Source organism: Ascidiella aspersa, chromosome 7 (assembly GCF_963924565.1).
Source record: "Ascidiella aspersa chromosome 7, kaAscAspe10.2, whole genome shotgun sequence".
Classification (NCBI taxonomy): domain Eukaryota; kingdom Metazoa; phylum Chordata; class Ascidiacea; order Phlebobranchia; family Ascidiidae; genus Ascidiella; species Ascidiella aspersa.
In genome coordinates, this window is record NC_139453.1 from 23,034,428 (window position 1) to 23,061,806 (window position 27,379).

The 27,379-nt window shown below is 37.2% G+C and overlaps 1 protein-coding gene across 1 annotated transcript; it reads left to right on the forward strand.

Annotated features, from left to right (window-relative positions):
• The first annotated feature begins 6,849 nt into the window (after positions 1 to 6,849).
• On the forward strand, positions 6,850 to 27,133 carry LOC146138395 (fibronectin-like). The gene is made up of 14 exons (XM_083393949.1): positions 6,850 to 7,028; positions 7,705 to 7,823; positions 9,003 to 9,159; positions 11,954 to 12,094; positions 15,174 to 15,293; positions 15,926 to 16,015; positions 17,356 to 17,452; positions 19,960 to 20,141; positions 21,602 to 21,735; positions 22,191 to 22,356; positions 24,111 to 24,265; positions 24,591 to 24,771; positions 25,322 to 25,438; positions 26,857 to 27,133. Exons 1-14 carry the CDS (start codon positions 6,971 to 6,973, stop codon positions 26,961 to 26,963), a joined length of 1,824 nt encoding a protein of 607 aa, XP_083250075.1. The 5' UTR covers positions 6,850 to 6,970; the 3' UTR covers positions 26,964 to 27,133.
• Positions 27,134 to 27,379: the final 246 nt, after the last annotated feature.

Sequence of the window (27,379 nt, forward strand, 5' to 3'; positions counted from 1 at the left end):
AGTCTGCCACTAGCCTATTCTCAAGACGGGCAAGACCGTGTGATTTTTTAAAGCTTGATCTCATTCACAAACAGTTGCGAGTGTAAAACGTTTTCGTCAGGTCTGTCCGCAACACTTTCAAGCAGACTTTCGAAACTGTGAAAGTCCTAGCGATCGACTCACATAGACTTTATGGGCCTCTCATCTCAACTGTCGCAGTCAAGGGCCATTAAACTGGCTGTAGTCATGTTCTCAAAGGACGTTTTGCCCTGACCACACGTCTCCGGGCTCTCCTGAAAGCCTGCGAGGTCGACGGCCGTCATATTTACTTTAGCCCTTTCTTCAATAATTAACTGCAGAAGCACACGCGCAAATTACGCGCTCAGTTAGCTCGACACGTCACTGAAAGCAAACTACATTGTTAATGGCCCTTTATTAAACCCTAATGCTGCATTGTCTTAATACCGATCTGTAAAATTTTCACCGACAGGGCATTTCGCATCGGTTGACTTTCAACCCACTTGAAATCTGTCAAGTAATGTAGGTTAATTGCGTAACCTTTTTGTTCTGATTTCATTTCATGGTCAACCCGTTTTGCAACAGAAAAATCAAGGTCAGGCCTGGATCTAGGATTTTTGTTTAGAGGGCATGAATGTTTTTCAGATATAACACCACAAAGTTACGTCATAACGTGGCGTCACAACGTGAAGTGACGACAAAGTTATTCTAAACGTGACGGGATAAAGAAGTAATCTTAAGAAAACTTTGTTCAAGTTTTATGTTGGATAGGTATTACGTTTAATGGAAAAACTCACGCAAAGCAAAAAAACGTCATTAAATCGTTTACGTAGTAAACTTTGAAACGCACGACTCATTTGGACTGAAACAAATTTATCAAAAGGGTAAATACATACTAGAAACATGAATTGATATATACTAGAAACAATTTTTTTATATTAATAGGCAAAAAATACAGTTTGTTAGGGTCATGGCAACGAACATATCAAAATACTTACGAAAGCCATTCTTTAAAACAATATTTTTTGCCAATTTACTATATAGGCCTAATTTCAATTTTTTGTTGTTATGTAGTGCTTTTCCAATTTTGACTTATTTTACGACTTTTTGCGTTTGAAGAAATTATTGCTCATCAGTCTAAAGGCGCCGTGCACACTATCTCATATGTAGTTACAAGTAAAATCATATTTTGAGAAACGGCAATTAATTTACACCTATAGCAATTTACAACTCACCTTCTTACAATTCGCAATTGTGGCATGTTGCACAACTCCTATTAACTTTATATACTGACTTACAGAATTACATTGCTAAACTAACGTTTAGCTAAATCAGGGGTGCACAACCTTTAGGCTTTTGTCGGCAGCATAAACAGACTATATATTTTTCTCACGGCCGCCAGAAGAGATGATATATAAATTTGTTTTGGAATTTGTTCGATAGCTATAGTTGTATCGGCGCCGATCTTATACCAAATTGATTATGTATTTTCGCCATGATTAGCTTCATAATGCAGTGAATTTAACCTCGAAAGGATTAGTAGACAAAACTCGCTTTAGCGTTGACAAGTAAACAATAAACTTGACGAAACTTGTCAACGCTAAAGCGACTTTTGCGTAATCACCTGGAAAATAACCTTTTAGGCCTTTAGGCCTTAGAGTTTTAATATTGGATATATGAATATTGTCACAAATCACGTCGTAAGTTAGGTAATCTTAAAAAGCTTGCAGTGGCCGCATAAGTAATTGTCCAATGCCACATGCGGCCGTTACTGCCACAGGTGTGCACCCCTGAGCTTAAAGAAACCAACGGTATCAAAACGACCCTCACGTGGTTTGTCGGTTTTGCATTTAAGTGCTTCTGCACAATTTGTGCAAAGTTTTTATTTATCTGACAACACTGCCTGTATAATGCTGATCATTGTGCTGTTTGAGGTTAGTTATAATAAATCTCCTATATGATGTGGAAAATTATGGCTAAATCGTATCGAACTACAACCCACGTATTTCAAGAAGAGTCCATCATACAGCACTATATAAGGCAGACAAACTGCAGCCTGAAAAATTGTAATATCTTGCTTATGAACATAGAAATTGCTGCATTCGATTTGGATTATTTCTGAAACTTCTGCGAATTATAATTATAGTCAAATAAATACTCTCAACATGTGTATCCATTAACACGTATGACCTTTTCACTATATTTATCTTATATTTTTTCCATATCTTGTTGTTCAACATTTGTTTAGACAAAAACACACATGATAAATTCATTTTCAGGTTTTATGTAATGAACGCATTGACCCGTGCGACAAACGTACTACAAGGCAGTTTGATCCTATTTTATTCTGATACATACGTCCTCAAAATTTTGAAAATAAAGTATACAGTCGTCCGAGCCGGTACCAAATAACGTCATTGTTGTTGGGTAAACTTATACGTAAAACTGCGACAGGCTAAGCCAGTGGTTCTCAACCTTTTATGCTTCGTGGCCCCCTTTGAAAGGCTCTCGATCCTCGTGCCCCCCCCCCCCCCTGCTTTCAAAAATACTAAGCATTATGTTTAAAGTATTTTCAATGGTTTTACTTTTTTACGTTAATAACCAATACAGCCATTAATCCACGAATAAATGCACTTACTTTCTAAAAATGTAACAAATACGTCATTTTAATTTAAATTAACTTAGTTAGTCATTACAAATCTTGTTCTTCGACGCCACCAAGCTATTTTTTATATTCGGCTCTGTTTTGTACTGAGCCAAGCGATATCACTACATTAGTCGAAATGATTACTCGATTTTCGTTTTGTTAATGCGCGTTACTATTAGCCTAAATGACAAGCTGCATAAACCCCACTGAATGTTGGCCTAAAAATGACCTTTTGAAAACCCGGTAGCGTAGTTTATGCGTTTTACAGTACGGTGAAGTGTTTCTTTTGCAACTGAACGCCCTTAAAGGAAATTGCGAACCGTTGCACCTGTCGATACACACTAGTTGCTCGCCTAACAGCATTTGTCAGACACTTAATGATTAGGCGAAGGGTATCGGCAAGTAATAATTGGCCGCTCGAAAAACGCTGACGCCGCACAATACCTGACTATCTACAAACAGCATAATAATTGTTTCGCCACAGCGACAGGTCTCTAACCAAACTTGTCACTCGCGAACGACCAATTAGGCGCAACTTTCCGCGATAAAACGAATGAAAAGGATATATTATTCTACTTTAAACAGCCCTACTGACGAGTCAAAGCAGGTGTCAGAAAAATGTGTTACAAAACGTTACAAGAAAGGTGTACACTGTGCAGTCATAATAAAAACACAGAATTAAGTTAGGCTAACTGGTAAATTTGTGGTGACACTTTGGTTTTCGCAATATCTAGCTGGAGAGTTATGCCGGTGGCCCCCCCCCAATGACCGCTCCGTGGCCCCCCAGTTCAAAAATCTAGTTGCTCTATTTACAATTGGTAAACATACAACGAAAAATGTTTCACTGACACATTCGGCTACTTTCGAAAGTTATGCTAACATCAATTGTATAATTGTGATAAGCAATAAGAGTACTTTACCGAGTGTTCATTTGCCTTTTAGAAATTAATTTTAATGAAGGATTCTTCATTTCAATACCTAAAACTTCATATTGAGAAATTCTCGTCTTTGCGATCAAGAATATAAAAATAAGAGCGGCGAGTTTTAAAATATGCAACTTTTTCGGCGGTTGAGAATCACAGGTTTAAAAAAATGCATGTAAACCCTTGAATTAAATGGTTTACAAAAATGCCTGAGTTTTAACGAACACGGATGTTTCTAACTTTGTTGATCGATGGTATTTCGGAGTAAACTACCTCATAAGAACTGTTTTCATGCGCGCTATTAGCAATGATGTATGGAGAACTCAGTTTGTTAATTTGTTAAACGAGATTTGTACAGCAGTAGGAAGACTAAAACTACATTCTCTAAGATTACCTAGTTTGAAATAACAATAGTAAACATGCCACGGGCAGGTAGTAAAACTTGAATTGCACACCAGAATCTAGCGCTAGCCCGAAAAAAATGTGTATATCGTAAGAAAGAAGAATATATCCTAAAACAGATGGTGATGTAACAACGTGGGGTATACCACAAAACACCTCAGATGTTGACTAAGTTATTTTTTTGCCCACCACAGACCATGCAAGTACAACAAATGAGACCTTACTTTGCAAAAATGAACATTCATGTTGGTGTTTTCAAAAGCGTCACAATTACAAATACGAATTAATTGGTTAAAAATAAAAAGCGGTTATCTAAGCTAAGAAAAGAATAAAAAAGTATATAAATCGCAGACTCTCGTTTGCAAATTATTTACCCAAAGCTTTTTGAACATAACAAAGGTATTAAGCCAAGGTAGTTAGTAGGTTGCTTATATTGCTTATAAAACTTATTACTAATTAGTGAGGTATTAAAAATGTTTTGTGACCATTCTGAGCATTCAAATGGCATTGCTTATAGTGTTATAACGTATAGAGAATACGTAATATTATCATTGGACGCAATTCACTTTGGTTACATAAAATTAAACACAGTCAACAGAAAATGTACCTTCAACGACAGTCGTTAATCGTTAAATAGTGTTCTTACCTTTTATGACATTTGTCGTTTTATTGCGGCACCGTGCGACTCTATTATGCTTCTCTCAGCGGGAAAATAAGAAGTTAAATCGCTTCCGGGGTTTGTAAGAGTGTTTTTCTCAGGAGGGTCACTGAGTCAAAATTGTTTTCAAAGTCAAACTTTGTTCAGCATTTTTTCATGCATGTTAAATTGTGATGAAACATAAACTTAATCCACTTGTTTGTTAATTTGTTTTACGAACGTTGCACAAAAATTTTCAATTAATATTGCAGGATTTGCAAATATGGTTTTGGGGTAATGTTATACACACAGGTTTATTTTAAAATGATTTTTTTTAACATAACATGAAAATGATTTGGGGAATAATTAGGATTTTTTAAAGTGATGTTGTGTGTAAACATAGAAATTACACTGGTTTATGAAAATCCAAGGAAACTTCAAACAACGTTAAATCACAAGCAATATAGTCTTAAGCTGCAGATTGTTTACGTATCATTTTCCAAAAATTGGCTAAAAATTTTATGTTATTGATGGTCCAAGAAGTTTACAGTGTTCGATATACGTATTGCTGGATAAAAACGTATAAACCAGTTTACAACAATTACCTTAAATTAAACTGCTGTGCTAGGTGAATTAGTTATTGATACGATAAAATGTTATAAACTCTCCCTTACATGTGTTTAGCACCCCCTTAATAGCAGACTCACAACGACCCCCTGTAACTCCTTGACGTACCGCCCACGTTGGGAAACACTGGTCTATTTGGCCGACACACGTAGCTGTATATATCGGGTTTCTTGATTCGAAACCCCTGGTCACCTTTGAAAAAATTGTTACATCAATAAGTACAGTCGCAATGGTTCAAGCGTGGTGAACCTGCACAGTGCATATGCAATATGCATGTTACCAGGTCAACGAAGCTGGTTCATTCCAGGCTGAATAAAATTTTTGCAGGGGTGAACCAACCAAAAGGGGTGAATAAGGGTGAACCAACAAAAGGGGTAAATAAGGGTGAACCGTCAGAAATGGATGATAGCTCTGCAGCAAATCGACTACTGCACTGTTCTTTTTGGTGTTATTTTTTGCTTATTGTAACAGTGAAGTTGGTTTGCACTGAGTGTTGAAGTACAAAATTTTTATGATTGTGTTTTGTGCTTTTGTATGACTTCATATTTCTGGACTCGAGAACTTTAGCTTGAGTTGATCTTAACAAAAATCGAAACAACCCAAGTCATTTTGTGCTGTTATATAGACGAGAGAGTTTTATCATATCATGAGACAAGGGTGAATGAAATCTGGAGATAGACGCTAGGGGTGAACAAAACTAAAAAAGTTTAAGAAGCACTGGGCTAGACAATGAGATGTATCCCAGATAACAATACAAGGCGGGGCTTTATAACACATTCCTTAATCTAATTAGTCTGCCAAAGCACAGCCCAAAAGTAAGCATTTTAAATAAATTATGAGAAATACATCAATGAAACGTTTGTGACGTTTGACGTTTCACAACAAGACAACAGGCAAAGCACGAAGAGCATCTGGCATATCAACTGTTGCCTAGGGGCATCGCCTTTCTTTTCCGAAATCACGTTTATTTCACTTGAAGCAGTTAGGCAGGTCATTTTCTTCGAGTGCCCGTAAGAATTTTTGGCATGCATAGCAAATTAATTCAGGTTGCCTGTACAAAACAATATTTGTCTGCATGCAATTAGCCAACTACAATGTATGTTGAAAACGTAATGGTGTACTTCGTCATCCATTGTCGAAGGTTAATAATTACAACTCTGGTAAAGAAAGGTAATTATCGTTTGGTAAAATAGAGCGCCGGCTTAATCAGTACTCCGGTCCAAAGTAATGTCGGGTTTGTTTATCATGGCCAGGCTAATGATATGTCAATCAGCAGTTATGACCAGTGCCATTAGTTTCTTTCTGGTGGAGCATTGGCAAGCCTTCAGACGGTCGCTCCCACCTTTTAAATTCCGCCGTCCAAACAGAAGAGAGGCAATAAGTAGCTCCAAGCCCAAACTGCTGTTATTGTGTTTGGGTGAACGGGCGAAACTTCTTTTGGACGACTGAGACGCGAATTAGAAGTGAACATTCGAAAGGAAATTGCGAGGAAGCTTCATTAGCGTTCGCTGTGATTTACCAGTCGCTTTTCTGCCTTAGGAGGCGCCGGAATTAGGGTTAATTTTACCTTTCACGCCTGCAAGAAAATCGAAAAGTAAACAGTCGTTCTAGTTTGTTTACGTGTTTTTGAATTATAGTGACCATACTGAGCTAAGAAAGCGAGAGTTATTTAGTGAACGTCACTGCGAGAAGTCTGTTGTCTGCTTCGGCTGGATTGAAACAAGTCCTCGAAAGAAAATGTTTGGAAGTAATACAGCGTCATTTGTTTTGCTCCTATCGTGCATCGTATGTCTCGGTAAGTTGAAATTTATAATTGAATCTAAATCACGTTTATAAGCTACCAAATTTAAGCCTAATGCAGTTGTTTGTTTTCTAAATTTTGTAAACCATCTGAAAATCATACGTAAACGAATTAAAACCTTAATTGACGCAACTGTTTGAAAGAACATAAACTATTGTGTAAAGTTAAGAAATAAATCAGCAACTCGCGTTATGTATGTGCGGCATGATATGAGGGCGGCTGTGGCTATAATGATCAAATAAATGCGTCCTCTGTGTTACCTGAATGTCCTGCTTCTCTACTTATTTTAAACTGTTTTAGTAGATATATTGTTTTAGTGCACTAAAAAAAGGGAATTTGGTCATAAACTTGAATGATCACTATTTGATTTTTTTATTGCGACTTATACTGTAATGGAATGCAACCATTTTAATTCCACGTTTGCCCTACAATTCTAAAAAAAGTTGTTTTACATTTGCGATGAAATTTAATTTTAAAATTTTTCTAAAACCTTGTACTATAGTATAATTTCTGTGACGCACACTAATGGGGGTAAAATCCACTTGTTTTTGTTTTTTTCATATGGCATTTTAAAGAAGACACTTAAGTAGATTTGAATTCGAAAATACACTGTCATTATGGTTTTGACGATAACTAATTTAAATGCTCAATTGTACGTTTGTTGTTTCAGGAATTGCTCAACGTCTGCCAACCCCTGTACGTATCACGGTTCCCAGCAGAACCCTGACCCATGTACGTGTTAATTGGATGCAACCCCCGACAATTAAATATGCAAGGTTTCTTCTAAAGGTCAGTAATTTATCCAAACCAAACGAACTAATGTGAGTATATCCTCCCAAGCGTACAATGTGGTAAAATGCAGCCCAATGACTTTTTATGCGTTTCAATACCAGCCATATATCGAAAATTGAAGTTAACTATATTGTATATGTGTTTGACCAGTGGCTTTTTCCTTCTCTCGACCTTTCCCTAGTTTTGGGAGCAACTGAGTTATCAATTAAGTTTGTCAGTTTAACCTCTTGTAAACAGTCGACTTTATTAATCAAAATATTTGGGGACAGCGAACGAATTAACCAGTGGGTCGCGCGACCTTTCCAATTTACGATTTTACGCTTTGCAACCTGTGAGAGCCATATGAGCCAGACTTAATAGTTGCCTATACGTCACTTTAATGTTTTGTCTGTACCTGAATATTTTGTGTTAAATTGCTGGTAAAATTTGCTCACTTAATTACATTAATATTGTACATGCAAATCAGCTTTCTTGCTCTTTGCTTAGTGTGTGATGTATGTATTTGTTTTTTAACAACTTAATTTTCGTATCACTCATAGTTTTAGTTTGACGACACTATAATTTTATATTATATTTTTACTTGGGCAACCGATGACTAGCTCTAATACCTGATATACTCTTTGTTGAAGAAGAATAGACTTCCAAGTCGGCTAAGATATTTTTAGAAAATCCAGTAATTTGAAATAGAAATTGACAGATAACACTTTTTTGGGCCGATACCGATAATCGATTTTTTACAATTTTGTCAACCGATACCCGATACCGATACCGATTATTTATTTACCTAAAAAAATGTTAAACATTTGAATTAATTGAATATAAAATTCAAAAAACGTTTTAGATTATGTACCTTAATTAATTATTAAACTATTATTTTGCATATTAACTTGGCGTAATGCTAAAACCCATTTTTTTCATTAAAAAATGGGTAAGTTGTTTGTTGTGCAGGTAAAATTATATCTTATTTTCGTACTAAAATATCGGCCAAAATATCGGCCTACATTTACCGATACCGATATATCGGTAGAAGCCAAATATCGGCCGATATTATCGGTAAACGGATATAAGACTCCTAAGACTTCACACCTCTTATATGTGCTTCACCCCATATAATTCCTTTTTAATAAGCGTAATAAACACTTTTTTGTGAACTAACCCTGATATTGCGTTGTCCAGATTTCTCCACGCGCCACGATCTTGGACCCTGAGAAGCCCGACGACACTTCGCGTACTTTCACCGACCTGCAGCCCGGCATCGCCTACACCGTGACCCTCCGAGGAGAAACCAGCGACCGACGACGTTCGGCGCCCTTGAGATTTCACATTTGGAGTAGTAAGTGAAAATGGGGCCTTTAATTAATTTCTAACCGCCGACCAGACTTGGACAACTGGATATATTTTGGCTTTTTAAAATTAGATTAGAAGAACGTGAATGCTAAGTATTCCTGTTCTGATGTTATTCCTTTAAGCATATAGCCTATGCTTTCCAAATATTACACACAAGTCGTTCTGACCAAAGAGTTGTAATTCAAATTCCTTTTTTCAACTGAGGTACTAAAAACGCTGTTGGACAAAGTAGAATTTTTTGGTAAAATTCGAATTAGATTGGAACTAGAATTGGACGCATTTTGCTCTTATTCATTGAACTAGAAAACTAGAATTATTTACGTAATAAGAATATCAAAGCCCATACAGATCTAAACGGAAAATTTTCAACAGATGTTGAAAATGAATAAAGAGTTATTCGAAACGTCCAAAATGAGACCTACTTCTGTATGGGCTTTGATATTCTTATTACGTCTTACTACAACCTCCAACCATTATGCTCCATAGAATTATTTAGTTGTCCGAGTCTGCCGCTGCCGCCGACACGGGTCACGTAAATGTATGGATGCTTATTATACGTTTTTAACAAAACAAACACTTGTTTTTTTAACAGAAACATTTTTTAAACAAAACTAGTTCAGAGGACAGTTGCATTGAGACTTTTAGTGATTTAAAAATGTGCCGATCTGGCGCGAGGTATTATTATTTTTTTGGCCACACTGAGAGACAGATTCGTCATTGTTCCTTTACGTAATATACAAGTTTGCTCAATGACATCGTTGCATTGCGTAATTCTAATTTAGGGGATGAAGATGGTAGTTTTAACGATTTATGAAAATAACATACTTTATCGAAGAATATTCAAATAATCAGCGTAATACGGTTTACAGGCTAGGATCGAAGTTACATAAGTAAAATTTTGTGCTTTATCGTCTTGTTTTAAAAGGGCTGCTTTGATTGCACAAGCACAATGCGTCCCATCCTACTATATAACAAACGATTACATTTGTCGATGAAGGCACACAAAACGACACAAATTTCACACAAATATGTAATATTTGGTTAGTAACGCTGAACGAGCGTTTTTGTCACCTGTAAATAAAGTAACATTAAGGGCTCATTGAATTAATTACCGAAAAAACTATTTCACGATTTTCGTTAGATGTGTATACGCTGTTCATTTTATAGAATTTATTACAAATTTGACCATTATTTATCTCTATACGCCTACATTAAAAACGGATTACTCATTACGGTCGGGTCTACGTGACCTTTGCGATTTTTTAAGTTGACGAATAATACGTTGAAATAGTGACGTTGTAATCGTGATCGGTATGCGCCTACACTTGAAGTTTTGTCAGAGTAGTCCAGCCAGCTTATTAAAATGACGCGTTTGGTTGGAGCGTTTCGGCTTGCGTAATCAATTTGACCTTAAATGCTGAGCTAAATAAGTTGTGTTTAATTTTATTCAGCGTTTGTGTTACGTTTTGTGTAAAACTAATGCTGAATATATTTGTAGATGTAGCTAAATCAACCCACATTTTCGCAGTTTTAATTAAATACGTTTTGGATTAAACAGGTAATAACTAAGATAATATTTCTCATACGTTTCATTCCGTCACACAATAAGCCTGTTATATTAATAATTCGAAGGTTTTCGTTGTAATCTTATGGCACCAATAACAATTTTTACACATTGAAGCATAATGATTGAGGGTTGTAGTAAGACGTAGTGAGAATATCAAAGCCCATACAGAAGTAGGTATCATTTTGAACGTTTCGAATAACTCTTTATTCATTTTCAACATCGTTTACTTCTGTATGGGCTTTGATATTCTTACTACCTCTTCACACTTGTTTCGGTTTGTAACTATAACTTCCAGACAGTCCGCTTTAAATTTGCACTTAAAAGGACATGCTGGCGCGCACCAGAGCAGTTAAAGCGAAATCGCCGGGCGGCGCCGTTAACTTCTAATCCTGCCATTTTGTGGTCTCACGCGGCTTTGAAACGTGTAAACAATCCGGCTGTTGCTGGCGGAGACGTTTGTCGAATGCAAGTCAAACTCCACTAAGTTGGATTAAAACCTCGAAGTTCGTTTTAGAGCTCGTTAGAAGTGTTTTCTCCAAACGTTGGCTAAATAACTTACCTCGATTGTCTTAAATCTGGGTGTCCAATGTTGAAAGTTGGACACGGGCATTTATATTTTTGACCGATGTGGAATTTTATTGCAAAACTTGACGCGCATTTTGACCGATTCTCGCTTTTATATTGTAATTTTTTCGATTTTCGTTTTTTATTTGTAAATTTTAAGTGTTTTTTTTTTGTAAAATAGTTTGCTGTAGCCTAGTGATTGTATAACTTTTTTTAACTATAAACACAATTTTTTGTTTTTACAAAAACATGCATATACCCCATCAACATTTTACGGACCCCGGCGGTCAAAACAATTTGCAAAGGCCCCCAATATATATTCTATCACGTTGGGTCGTACACCAAATCGGACCAAATCTGTATATCTTTGGCATACGCTTTGTGTGTTGCATATAACCTTACCTTGATCCGGTATATACACTTGGATATACGGTTTAATTGGATGAAGAGCACTGCTCTTAAACATTTAACAGAATAAACAAACCTTTGTTGCACATTAAGTTTAAAGATCGTAAAAGGTTGACAAGCCGTTTCTATCACTGCATGTAACAATAAAAATTCATCTCTTGGGCATTCAAAATGTCACGACAGTCAACCGACCAAATTATTGTGCATAATATTTAAAGCGTTGAATATTTTTCATCAACAGAACCTAAAAAGCCGAGCAACCTGGTGCTTTCGCCGATTAGGCAAGTCAACCTGGCTGTGAAGTTGGCGGAATACGAGGACACCTATTCTGCTCCTGTGGTTGGGGTCCACGTCGACTGGGAGAAGCCTCAGGGACCCACAGGTGCGTTAGTATTATGCAATACCGGCTGTACTGTTGGTGGAGGTTTTGTAAACAGGTAAACTTTTCCCTTCCGTCGAGATTTGATTGCGAAAATTGATTTTCCGTGTCTGGTGATAAGATCAAGTATACAGTCAAAACCGGTTTCGCGATAGGCGCAAAAACTCCGATGGTTTTTGTAAGCATGTGCGCTTGACTTCGCTTAAAATGCCTACGGCTGTACGGAATTACCGTTTTCTTTTGTCGGTTCCGCACCTGAATGTGTATGCTGATAATAAACTAACCCTGATTTAAAGTAACGAAGACGAACAGTCGGCGGCGGTTTTTTAGACGAAAACGTGCCGTCGCGGCTGTCCTATTGCACCCCTTTTTATGACAGCTACAAAGCGCTGTGCGTTGTTGGCGTTTGTTGTATAACCAGCGGTTTGTATATGCCGGATTGTGATAATTTGGCGGTTTCAGCAAACTTTTGACTTCGAATTACCGGGAAAAATAACAACCACACAAAACAGACAAAATACATTGCCTATAACGGAAAATAACAACCGAAGCAGTGAAAAAAAAAATCGTTGTCAAAGTGTAGCGTCATCACTAATTTCAAGGATTTCTCAACTAAAAAATCGTTGACCTGTTGGGAATTTGCTATGGATTCCAGGGGTAGCCAACACGTCGATCGCGATCGACCGGTGGATTGTCACATTTCACCTGGTCGATCGCGTCGAATATGTGTTACGTCATTACAGTGGCTGTCGCACACAAGCCATTACAAAGACCAATTGTTGTCTGGACAAGCCTAATTAAGCGTTCTTTGACGTAACAAATTAACCTCCATTACTGGCTTGGAATGCAATTAACGCTCAAAATGTTTAATAAGTGTTCTTGTGACTTTTTTACCGAACCAGTCGATCACCATCAAATATAAGTTGGCTACACCTGAATACCATTGTTGAATCGGAATATCTTAAGGGCTCGTTATTTGGCGTTTCTTACTGTAGGGTGGGGCCCGGTAACTGTCACTCGATAAGAAGTGCCGTTGATATTTAAGTGGGGAGCGTCTGTACTTGTCACAAGGCTCTTAAATTTGTCCAGCTCGGATCGAAAAGGTCAAGAATCACCACGCCGCTTTAAAAGCGCGTTGACCATTGGTGACGTTTTTGGTTACCGCTAAAGGGTCAAAACAAAGTTAACGTCAAGAATTCGCGTTTTGTGTATATGCAAAACTACCCGTTAAGGCTCGGCGCTAATTCGATGATCCTTCGCCCTGGCGCGATACCATCTCTGCGGTAAATCCATTAGATGGGCGAGACGGCACTGCAACACCCGTCTCTCAGCGTTTTTGGCATGTCATAGTTAGAGCCTGCGTTATCTGCCAAACCGGCACGACTGGTATTCTGACTCGAGTAGTTTAACCGCGCTAAGAAATGGAGAAGTCAATTTGGCTTAGCGCATTGGTGGAAAATCGTTTTGGATCGAATTTAATGGTTACTTTATGGATAAGTTGAAAGTTCTTTGGACGTCTCGCGGAAAAACTTATTACAACCGTGACAAATATAAGTTGTTTCATAATAGCCAAAAAAATCGATCGCAATAAACATAAAGAGTATATCACACTAGGATTTTAAAGGGAGTAATTTTGATAACCTCAAATAAATAATCTCTTCATTATAACCTGCACAACGCCTTACAATTAAAGTGGCCTTTTCGTTAAATATAGTATTTTAATCTATATATTGACAAATCACATTTTCGTTGTGATTAAAAATGATTTACAGGCAACTTTAAAGCATCGGTAATAAAGCATACTATATCAAAGGTAATAAAAGTGACATTGCTGTGGGTAAAACAAGTATGCCGGTGAAAAACAAGTTTCAAACATGAACTTTGACACTGGCTTGCAAAAAAAGTGCCATTTCGCCTAAACAAAGTGGCTTCAGGTTAGCAGCAGAAACCTCAGCTAAGTGGAATTGACCGAAATCAAGTCGCACTTTGTCTCGTGTAAACTGTAGTATGATCGAGCGCCTGACTTTGCGGCGTGCAAGTAGTCGGGCGTTCCACAAGTGTGAAAAGACCTGAGTGACCGCGGCGGTTATAGCGTTGTGGACAATCTGTTTGCCCACCAATCCGTCTCGCATTTAGAGCTCGCGTAAACACAGAACTGCGACGGCAGCTGCATTTTGTTTTCAAGTAATTCGTCGCGTCTTTGGCGGTGACCAAGCGCATTGCATGTGGCCCTCTGCGAATAACCTGCGTTGCGCTGCATAGACAATGTTCCATCTATCAAAAAAAAAACGACAATGTTCCATGTATCAAAAAAAACGACAATGTTCCATGTATCAAAAAAAAACGACAATGTCCCATGTACCAAAAAAAAAACGACAATGTTCCATGTTTGTTGGCCGTTGGACTCATTGTGTTTCGTCAATCTAACGCACAATATAGATAGATATAATAGATTTAAATTTATTTCGGAACAACGGTATATACATGCAAAAAATTATATAAGTTTTGTGTAAGCAATAATTGCGTAAGTTTGTTAAAAGGTAGATGTTGCGTAAATGTTTGGAAATAATAAACTCTGAAACTTTTCGAACCGTTTTCAATACAATTTTAACCCATTTCAGTGAGAGCTGAGTGTTATATCGCCTATTCTAAACTAAACAATGAAACTAAACTGGGCGTCTTTTATGAAAGCGTTGCCCCTAAATATATTGTTTTGTTTGTTATTTATTTATACAATATACGTCGTCAATGGCCATTCGGCCTTATTTCGAGATTATTTGAGAATAATACAACACATTTATGCGTCACCACATACAAGCACCCTGTTTTACCACGAAATGGCAGAAATCGTCTATACTCCAAACAATTTTGCACTTTTTGCAAGCCAACATTTGTCAGATGATATTGATATGTTGAGTGTCTGCAACTTCATTGCCTATTAAAATTTGTACTGCCGCCTTTACTTTCTAAAATTAAATACGCTGTGTATTTTTCTCCTGTTTTAATTGTTGTCACACCAGACAAATAAGATATTTTATTTTTCGACTTCATACCTAAATCCAGTTTTTCGACGTACTTGTAGGTTTGTCGGGATACAAAGTGAGCATGAACCCGAAAGAAGACTGTGCAATGCTTTATCCTCAGCCAAACAAGGGGGAAGTACCGGATGACACGAGCAGGACATTTGTTGGGCTTACACCGGGTCAGTTTAAAATTACTTACAGCAAATATATTTAATGAAATAACATACATGATGTACCTAACAGCCCTATTCAATACAGCCATATACTCTTTGCATTTCTATGATAGTTGGAATGTTTATCATTGCTAATTAATTAGGTAGGTTGTTGTATTACGCAAAACCCGCTGTTTGTAATCACCAACTAAGTCTTATCAAAATGAATCGCATGCACACAGCGATGGAATTAAAATGTGTGGCATTGGTGGCCAAAATCTCCCATCTTAATTTAGCGTATAAGTAAGACCAGGCTATGACTCAAAGTTTCCTGCGTTTTTGGTTAAGTAATCCCTTTTAGCTGACATATCTCTGCTTTTGTAGGCAGGACATAAACTTGCTTTTAAAATTTCGAACTATAGACCTGCTGTTTAGTCATGTTAAAAATGTATATTTTTAATCTTCTTGAACCTGTTTTTAAAAATAATCTTTCTTGAAGCCTTTTAGAAATATTTAATCTTCTTGAAAAAAATTAAACCCATTTTTTATGGATTTGCTGCAATGCGACACTTCATGATTTGTTTAATGTCGTGACAGGTGGATGTTATTTAAACACAGGTTTCTAATTTAATTGTTTTTACGTTCATTCTTGTTTACAGGCCAGGATTACACCTTCACAGTGCAAACCAAGACCGGGCCACCGTACGACCTTGTTCTCAGCGAACCCATTTCCGATAGAGCCGTTGTTCGTAAGTGAAATTAAATAGGCATATCACAAATACTGTCGAAAATTTACACCTCTGAAAACTTGTACTTTTTGCGCCCCCTTTTAAGTGCATTGCGACAGCTACCAGTTGGCGGAATGCGTAATTTAAAGCTAATTGCTTCACGATGAAAAGTTGTCGAGTTGGACGCTTTCCAGCAGGTTAGCCTAAAGCCAAAAGTCATTGAGCTCTTTGATGAGTTTCTCACGTTTACAGCGTTTACAAATTGAGCCCGCCTGAGTCGAAATCAGGCCGGAGTATTTATACCGTACTTGGGATAATGGACTCTCCGCGGTGTTAGAACTGCTTATTAATTAAGGCAAAACAAGTGGGATTTTTGCCCTTCAAACGAAACACGTAGTGCCTTAGCGATGTTTGAAATTCGCCTAATAATTTATGGAACCTGACCGTCGGGTTTAGCCTTTTAAGGTGGGATTTATTTGTAATGCTGGCTGATCGATGGCTGCTGAAAAACAACCCGTACTTTCGTCAATAATACGCATCAAATAACGGCTGAACGGTCTTGCGCTTATTTAACCAAGCCTATAGAACTGTGTTGATGCATTAAATTTGCCTATCTGAGCAAAGTTGGTTAAAACCTACCCGACAACCTTTGCTTGTAAAAAATACTGAATATACGCTTATAAAAACGACGTTTTTAATGTCGATAGAAAAAAGCACATTCCTTTTAGCAACAAAACCGAAGGTTACACTTTCCTTCGACACAATGTAGAATAAGGTTAAACAGCGCTATAAGTTAGAAACTAAATTTGCAAAGGGTACATATATGTTCACCACACAGGAACGTTTTTCCTTCTCAGTGTTTCTGAACCAATGGTTGCCATTTGATTTGGTTGGATCGCCAACTGCAGTGTATGTAACATGGTTAGATTTATCATCATTTCTTCTCAACCAAATATCTTCAAACATTAAGAAAATTGCGAAAGCAATACGGAGAAATGGCTCATATCAAAATTCAATTTTATGAATGCTATTTTAAATTTTTATTTTTGACTTAAAGCTTACAAACAGCTTCGCTGTTTTACTGACTCTAAGTACTTGGGAAGCCGTTTAAAGCCTTTGGGAAACACTGTTGTTATATTATGCAGTTTCTTAAAATATCCAAATGTTGTTTCGCATGAATATTATAATTGATTGCGTGGCGCAACGCATATAGGATATACACGTGACGCATGATTCCCAACCGCGAGCCACCATGCCTCGGTCGCTAGCTGTTTATTACATTAAGCAGAACTATTTTAGTATATAACGATACCTTGTACAACTATACATGTTGGTGTAACTTACGTTGATTTTTCGTCCAGCACCTGCGACTCCCTTCAGCGTTGAAGTGACAGAAGAGGGTGCAACTTACGCAACAGTGAGCACCATGGGCCCAGTCGATGGAATACACGATGGACTGTGAGTGGATACAGTGTTGTTCAATATAAAAGTCGGACTGCCAAGCAAAAAATTCTAACTTTTATCGTTAATTATCATTTTATCTGTTGACTTGTAGAACTTCATTTTTTGTTAATATTTCCTTTACTCCTAAGCTGAAAATCAGGTGGCACTGATTAACTGCAAATTGTATTACGATTTGGTGTGTCCGATGCTAATATTGTATTCCGATTGCGATACCCGACAGTTTGGACTGAAAGTATCGTGAATAACTTTAATCGTTAATTGCCATTCAATCAGTTATCTGATAGAACTTCATTTTCTGTTAATATTTTTCTCACTCATAATCTGAAAGGAGGTAGCACTGCTTAACTGCAAATTGCATTACGATTTTGTATATCCGATACTAATATTTTATTTCCGATACCCGACATTTTGAATTGAAGGTATCGCGATCTGAAACCTTATAACGTCATTACTACGCACAACCAAGCAATACAGACATATTTGAAACCTCCAAAGAATTCCTTTCCATGATATTAGGCCAAAATAAGCTTTAGCGTGATGAAGTGTAGTTCCAATCAAGTTGTTAGCTTACCATTTTCTAAAAATAATCCTTTCATGGTAGAAAATGTTGTGTTGGAACGCAAATCATAGCTGAAATTGTTAAACCATTTTGGTGTCGGATCGTATTTTGATCCGAAACCGAATAACGTCATAACTATGCACAAACAAGCAATACAGACATATTTAAAACCTTTAAAGAATTTCTTTCCAGGATATTATAGGCCAAAATGAACTTTTAAGGTTAGTTCCAATCAAGTTGTTATAGTTTATCATCTTCTAAATGAAATTGCTATACCATTTTTGGGTCGGGCGTCACCGATAGCACTCTAGTATTGGACGACACCTATATTACCACGTGACATCGAGTATCGGCTCCAAAATGATATTATCGGATATCCTTAATTACGATGTTGATAAGTTTTCGCGCACCTTGCTTTATCCTACTTACACCACGAAAAAGCTTATCAATATCGCAATACAATTTGCCGTTGGTCAGTGCCACCTGATTTCCAGATTGATCAAACTTATATCACTTGTGTGACTTGTTCCGACCTGTCAACATAACACTAATACAAACATTTTCGAGCGAAAGAAATCGATTGCAGCCTTTAAGAGAACATTTTCTAAAATCAAAACGTCGCGATAAAAACACTTTCGTGATAAAGGCACATACGTCATGATAAAAACACATTAGCGACTAATTTTCGGATTTTGCACCGGCGTGACAACGTTCTTTTGCTTTCCATTAAAATTGACTGCAATTTCATCGAAAATGACCGGGATTACAGAGCACGATAACAACTTACAGCCATACCTCGTCGCGTTTTTGGTTTGGTGCAGCCATATGTACATATTATGTAAAGCATAGCCGTGAAACCCTGTTCCGTGCAGATGCCATCTCGAACTCGGCAAAAGTGCGCCAGTTTTCGCTTTTATCACCTTGCATCTAGAGCACCTCGGGCAAATGACCTTATTGCTGGTCTGTTTGCATCTCTTCTCCAAAGTTCCGCCTTATTTATCCGTATGCAGAAATTGTAAAGCCCGATACAGATTCTTTGTGGGTTGCTAGTGCAGTCTGACAACTCCTCGCGGCCTTTATTGAACTTGTTGTTTGCTGAAACGAACAGCTAACCGGATAGACGGCCTATACCGAGAAAGGTCGAAGCAATACCGTAGGGCAGACGAAGATTTCGTTACGTGGCCGCGTTAATGACGTTTAGGCACGACTTAAGCGCGTGACAGCAAAGCACTAGCAAGAATACTGCTGATGCATATAACCACTTCGACGATTGCGCGTTAATTTAGAGCACAGTTATTTTCCGTTTAGTGTCGTTCGATTAAGTAAATCGCAGTTTTACTTGCAGTTCATGCTTTTTTCCGAAAATTTGAAATTAACACGTTGTGATTACCGGGCCCGCCTTTATAACTATACTTAGGTTTATTTTTTATTTTCTCGCTCTTCCTGCAAATTTAATTAACATAAATTCGCTTGCGCGATGAAAACTCTCCAGTTGTAATCAAATTAATCGTCCTCTTTGAGAGCGCCTTTCAAAACCATTGGTCTTATTACCGAACCCATTTGAGTCACTGACTTATCTCAACCTACCAGTGCGGGTTTATCAAACATTGTTTTACTATATATGTAGTGTTGGCAACAATTAAGATGTTGCCATAATGTATATAAAACTGAATTGTCGTACGCTACCGGCATAAAGCAGGCACAAACCTGAAAGGCTTTCTGCTAAAATTTTCGATTTTTTTTGTCCAAATTATCCAGCTTTAAGTTCCCGAAAAGATAATTTGATTAAAGCAACAACAATCCTCTTTTGAAATATCGAAAAATTAAGACAGCATTCTATATTATAAACTCATGCAAAAACGCTCAACTCATTGGTCCCAACGTATAGGTTTCTCGATTTTCTATCTTTGTTTCAATTGAATCCATCTCTCCGACCTCACAGGGAACTGGTACTTGAGCCGGACCACGGTGTCATCGGCCCGCCCAGCCTTGACCCGATCTACAACCGCTTCAACGTGTACACCATCACAGGCTTGCGTCCAGGCACCACCTATAAGCTTAACGTCTACTCCGTGTCCAAGGGCGTGAGAAGTTGGGAGCCCTTCACCGTCGAAATCAATACGAGTAAGTTTGCGTTTCGTTTTGTGGTGAGATTGTTCATATTCGGACGCTTATGATGTTTGCACTTGGTAGATTCAGTGTGCGTGCCTCAGAGAGTAATTCCTGGAAAACAATTCACTGTATTAAACACTTTATTGTAAATTGACTTTCGCCACAGCCAACTTAATTTTAAAACAACCCATATATATATTAAAGGTAATAACCTCGTTTGATTCCGAGCATTTACAAATTGCAAATTCCACAATTTAGCCAAAAGTTTATTAAATTTAAATACTTATAGCAACAAGCCTTTTACCTAAATTACTTTAGTCAAACTCAGGCAATTGCAAATAGAATTAGGAAAAATTAAGAAGTGTTTCACAAAAAAACAGTTAGATTTTTCAGTGGTATAAGGGCATTTGGTCAAGCCATTTATTGAACTCATTCTAACCCTTATAATTTACGTCGTTTTTGTTTTTCACGTTTTTTTTTATAAATTTGATAAGTTTCCCAAATAAACTCGAAGATCCTTGAAAATTCTTGGTTGCATCATTATATAACATCGTTGCTGAGCTTGCGTCGATGTCAGCAGTTTCTAAAAACTTTTGAAAGAAACCAAACAAACACCTCTTTAACCTTATTGCTTGTGTGACAAACTCCCTTCGTTAATCGTATGCTGTTTATTTTCTCAAGAGCGTTGGCTTGTTTAAGTAAAAGGCGTCTGAGTTGCTTTCCCAGCAGACAGGTTCAAACAAAGGCGACAACGATAACCTTTCCAAGCCGAACCCCGACAGGTTCGACCTGAAAGTGGAGACGAAATGTCGCCCTTTTGTGGTAATCCAGTTAAAACTGTCTTTTCGCGCTTTTGGCGTGTAATTGCTTGTCGCAAATCCCCCCTTCGCGATTATTGCTGTCGGCAGGTCAGTTTGGGCAGTTTTAAAAAAATGCCCACTGGCTCTAAGTTGTGGTTAAGATTTTTGAACGTCTTGGCCACCTCTAAAGAATAGTTTCGTTTTGTACAACCGTTGATGTGTATGTGCCGTGAATTTGCTTCAGAAGATGGACTATCGAAAAAAAAATGGGCCGACGTCTCTTGCAGTGGTCGTGTAAACCGGCTTGGTGTTATATATATGAGAATGTTTGTTTGGAACAGCAAGCGATTAACCCCAATTAAATTGTTCCTAAAAAGAAGTGCTCCTAAAAGACCGAACAAGTTTATGAATACGGCTGATATTTTTACTTGTTCAACTATAGGGTTGCTACCCTTCAAACTATTGCTGAAAATAGCGATAATTGGCCACTGATTTTTTTTACTTTAACTTTAAAGTCGTTGAAGAGTGTTAAAACGCGGTTATGCCTGTCCAATATACCCGTTAATCGTTTTTAATATGTCCTTAAATTTAGCTGTGCTGTCCCTTCTTTTAATTTGATTCTGGTAGATTAAAAAATAGAAATTTTTGCTGAAATTTATTTCAATTTTAAAGAACCAACTGCGCCAATGCTTCTCTCCGTGACGTCATTCGACAGCACGTCCGTCACGCTTCAGTGGGATCAGCCTCAAAGTGATGTTGGTGAAGGCGAGGTGGTGGATTACCTTCTTCGTTATATGGATATCGAGGTATTCAATCTGAACAAGTCTTATTTTTTCACTTTTTTAACAGGCATACAAATTAGCGTAACCTGACATAGTTTCTCTATAAAAACTAAAAGCCAATGTGCCTCGCCATCTTATTTAGTTTGGAGCTTACTAACAATCACAAATTTAACCTTTATTATAGACTATAATTTTTCGTGTTACAAAAAATATACGCACCTGTATAAGTAAAACTAAACCCGGCATTAAAATGTATATTATCTTCCGAAGCAGAAAACGAACATTATATAGTTCTGTTTATCGTTATCAAAAGTAATGGTTCTGAACACTTTAATTAAAAAATAAAAAGAAGTCGCACATTGAAAAGTCCCGGGAACCCGAATTTAAATAACCCCTCGGTTTTAAAGAAATCCGTACTTAAAAAAACAAACTGAATCCATCTTCCGCCGTAAATAACTATGAGCGATGTTTTCGTTAAGGGCACCGTTGCTGGCGGCAGCGAGACCATCAGAGTGCAGCCGGGCGCGACAAACGTCCATGCCAGGATCCAGAAGCTGGTACCTGGCGTCACTTACAAGTTCATGGTGTACACGAAGACCGATGGAAGCGACCCCACACTACAGGGCGACGTTGTTCAAACCACGCGTACGTACTCCGTTCATTGTTTTAACAAATTTATTGGTTTTGGGTATACTGCAATGTTGTAAACAAGTAATTTTAAAATTACTGAAGTCCTAGTCAATTTGTAAAATAACTTAAGTCCAAGTCAAGTCTTTTTCTAGAATAACAAGTCCCATTCCAAGTCATTAGATGCCCAAGTCAATTTCCAGTAAAGTCATTTTAAGAGCACGTCAAATTCAAGTCGTGTTATTTACTTATAATAAATTAAGCGTTTAACTATTAAAAATGGTAAACCCGTTTGATTATAGGCAATAACTCACCGAAAATGCAGGATACAGCGATTTACAATATAGCAAATTGTTTTACGTGCAAAAATGGAGATAAAAACCCAATTCTATTAGAAAAAAAATTAATGAAAACACTTTATTTAAACCCAAGTTAATTGACACAATGTCCAAGTCAAGTCATTTCGGTCAAAAGACTTAAGTCAAGTCAAGTGATGTCACAGTGACTGATGTGTACTAATGTCAAGTCATTACGTCATTACAACACTGGTATACTGTGCACCGATCTGTAATGTAGCTTAATAATGAACTTTATAATGAAAGCCAAAATGTTCGAGTAAGTCGACATCATCTTGATAAATACGCTTCGAAACGTATTTGTATAATCGTCAGTTAATGTAACTATATATTGTAAGGTTTGGACAAATTTCAGTCACATTAATTGACGACGATTCAAGTATACGTATCGAAACGTCTTTATTAAGATAACGCTTGTTTATTCGATCTTTCAAGCTTTGAGATTCATTAATTATCAAGCTATAATTGGTTTTGCCCGTAAAGTGTAAAAATCCAAGAGATAAATCTAAAGAAAGGGAAGATATAAAACGCAATCTAAAATTTTAATATCGTATCGCGTCTTTTTGCATCTGTTTCAAATTAACAAAAAATACTTAAGACATCAAGTTCGTCCACAATGCACTTAACCTACATTACATGTTCGATTTAAAGCAATGTATTTAATTAACCAATGGAAAAATTAATCCTATATCAAGAAAAAGGATCGTGATTACTTGATATCGCTTTTCTGCGAATCGAAACGTAAAGGTCACTTTTTAGAGTTTTTTTTAACTGTTTGTTATCAACTTAGAGTGATTAATATTTGATCAACATTAGCGAACATCACTAAACCAACTATTGTTGTTTTGAACGCATTTAAAACCTTTTCTTCTAACAACAGTGGTTACGGGGATGTTGCTTATTAAAATATTTTTTCGTTGTTATATAAACAAATATATTGCATGTTAAATGCTAAAATTCAAGTTGTCTTTGAGACAAGCACTCGATATAACACGTAATAGGGCAACAAACGAATAGTTCGTTTAGCAAGAAAACCACTTTAACTGCATCATATAGCGTACAATAATCTAATTCTGTGTTTTTTTTAACCGGGGTGCCACGGCGCCGCAGTGTGCCATCTCTATTGTTCGCCGATAGGTATTTGAGAATTTTTAAGAATCTTATATTTGCTCAATTAGTAAGCTTCTTGATACAACTATTTGTGTACGATTGGAGACCATTAAATTAAATGCAAATTTTGTATATTTTTTAAGTTGATCATGTTGTTCCAATTCCATTTATAGCGACATTTCAGTTCAATACTCAACAAAAATTCCAGTCGGGGTGCCGAAAGTCCATTTATTATTTTTGAGGGTTGCTTTAAGCCATAAAATATTGAGAATCACTGATCTAATTATTATTTTTTTATTTAAATAGTGCCACCCCTTCCGGTGGTGGCCACCATGGACCCAACAAACGGCGGCGTCATTCTGGTGTTTTCCCGGCCACCCATTGGCCGATGTCCAGTCACCAAAGTCCACGTGAGTCCTGGCAAAACGGACACGACACCAACTTTCTATGAGCTCGGAGAGGTTCGTATAGTATAAGTTATGACTCTGTATGTATCAATATAGTCTTATATAGAAGGGTAAATAGTTCTGAACTCGGTCAAACTAAAAGTGGTAAGACAAATTCATAGAATGCTTAACACATTTGTTTAGTTAGTGGTTTGATAACATTGAAATAAACTTAAGTTAAGCCTTAGCAATTTGCATATATAATTTGGCGTAAATATGATATGCAATCACAACAGATAGATGTAAATAAGTCACCACATTTTTGAGTGCAATTAAGTCAATGTACTATAGCTTAAGACAATAAAACACTAGAAATCACGCGTATTTTTCGCCTTTGAAGGAGATCTACCTGTCCAACTTACCGAGGGAGGAGCGCTATACGATCCACGCGCGCTGTGTGAGCAACAATTTGGAGGGTCCTGAACTCACAGTATCGTCACGAGCCATCGTCGATCCCGAGACCGGGCGCATTCGGAACCCGGCCAACTTGCCGAGGAGAGCGCTGCCCTGTATCGTAGCACGTGAGTTTTTCTCTCTGTTAAAGTTATATAGTTGTGGTTGGTTTAAGATAGTGGCCCACAAAGAAAATCGCGACAATCTTAATTATTACTTATGTTGCGCATACGGCAACTTTATTTTCGGTTTTCGACAGTACAATTTTGCCTTATACTTATAGTCTAGTTGCTCTTAGAGATTCAGTATTTATTTTATAAAAAGTTTCTTTGCCCGTAACATACACAATTTGCCATTACAGTTTTTATATATTGTAAAATATATATTTTATTAGGTTTTACGATGGAGAAAAATTGCAGATTATTAACTGAACTGAGCAACTACCCTAATGAAAATGAATATTAGTAACATTATAAAATTAAACGTTATAACATATCAATGCAATTTGCTAACAGGTTGGAAATTACCCTGATTGGCAAGGCTATATAAATTCGCAATACGATTATAAGCTATCTGATGGATGTGATTTCGAAATGAAAAACACTTGGGCACATTAGCCCGAATTCCGCAGCAACGTTTACAGTATATTATAAAAAAATACCATTTATCGCATTGCAGGAAACCTACCGCGGGTTTTACCGAGGCCCGAAGCGGTGGCGCCAGATTCATGCTGTGGGGCTCGACCCTACCACTCATCCACTCAGAGCTGCTGCGGAGAAACCCTTCTTCGACAAGGTGCGTACCAATGTTCTAATCACATAAGGCAATGACTTGACTTCACTTAAGTGCGCTTAAGTCATTGATTTCATGTGACATAACTTAGGTCAAAATTGCTTGGCTTGACTTGACTCAAGTCTTTTAGATAAATAACTTGGGTGAAATGAAGTGTTTTCATTAAGAATTTTGGTTTTAAAATTTGGACATTCATTCTAATTGTTGCACATAAAACAATGTGCTTGCTGTATATTGCGTTTTCGGTCTTTTTTAGTTGAGGTATAGCTCATATAATCGGACAAGAAAGTGTAATTTTACAACAAGGACTTCACTTAGAATTGACGCGCTTAATTGTGACTTAACTGGGACTTGACTTGCTATTTATTCTTAAGACTCGACACTGGACTTAAGTTATTTTAAAAGTTTTATTTTACAAGTGATTTGACTGAGACTAAAGTCATTTCAAAATGCTGTATAATCTCAAAGGAGAATAAAAGGCTTTGTAATAGGGTATCCAAACGGAATTAAAAATTGACAGCAGGTGTCTGCGTGTCGATCACTTATTTGTTTACGCGTATATAAATTAATAAAACTCAGCGTTCGAAATACATAACTTCCTCAACCGAGATGACTTGTCCTGCATGACTCCTAATAAGCTGTATACCACCTGCTTGCTAAATAATTCGTAACTGATGTTGTTTCAGTAAACTTGTTTATTTAGATTGAGTGCATTTTCGTTAATTTGCAACTTGACGACTGTCAGCTGTAGATGTTTTTTTTTATTGACAAAACTATCATTCGATATTTGGCAAACAAAAATCCCTACAAGCTTATAGGACATGCAAAAACTGCATATGTTCAACTTTAAGCGTACGAACACAATGGTTACATGTGACACAGACAAAATTCTAACAACTACCACCCATCTACAGCAGCGTTTCTCAAACTTTCCTAAAAGTTTTGCCTGGTGGACCCTTTGCAATTATTTTGATATTTCGCGGCCCTATTAAAATTCAAGGGTCAGTTGACCCATTGTAGTACACTAGTGCAGTTACGTTACTTTCTAATGTAACAACTTTCTTACTAATGCGAACGATTCGCTGATAGCAGGTAGTACATCATAATAGGTGCTTTATGATCACAAGAGACATCATAAAACACTTTGTTCTATCGAATAATAAAGCATAACTAAAGACTAATATTGATGACAGATAATGTTTAAAACATAGTCTAATGTCAAAAAAACATTCGCTAAAGCCTAATGGTAACAACTTAAAGACCTATTCTCATTGCGGACCCTCTGAAACTGTTGTACGGACCCCAGTTTGGGAACCGCTGATCTACAGTCTAAAGTCTAGACCAACATCTCATTTAATCTTTTACTACCCTACCCCAGTTTTTAGTAAACAATATTCATAACTATTTTCTTGTTATTCAAGAGCTCAACCAGATGTGTTGCAAGTCAACCCCGTACACTAAGACGATTTCCGTGTGCTGCTTTGACGGCATCGTGCGGCCACAAAACGTGGGATGCGATGGTGTCTAGGTGGCGCTATTTATTGCAGAAAGAGATTTTAGTAATTTGCTGCATGTCGTAAATTGTTCGTTTCATGTTGCTTTCCATTTGATTTAACCTGTTCCACGACGCGTCCTCCATTGTGTATAACCTTTGTCCAGAGTGAATATTTAAAACCAATAAAGTCATTTGTTGCTTCACTTTGCACGTGGTTATACTTGAATAATCAGTACACATAAACAACAGGTTATAGATCAGGGGGGTCCGCAAACGTCTTTCATAAAAGGTCAGATAAAGCACTGAACAACGCAGGCCAGATACAGAATTTTGTGTCGTACTTTATGAACTTAAATGTAGTTAAACGACGAAAATATAAGGAACTATATATGCAATGAAGCCTGTAGTTAGCCTTAATAATTGTTCGGTTTAAAATTTTGTCAAATTTA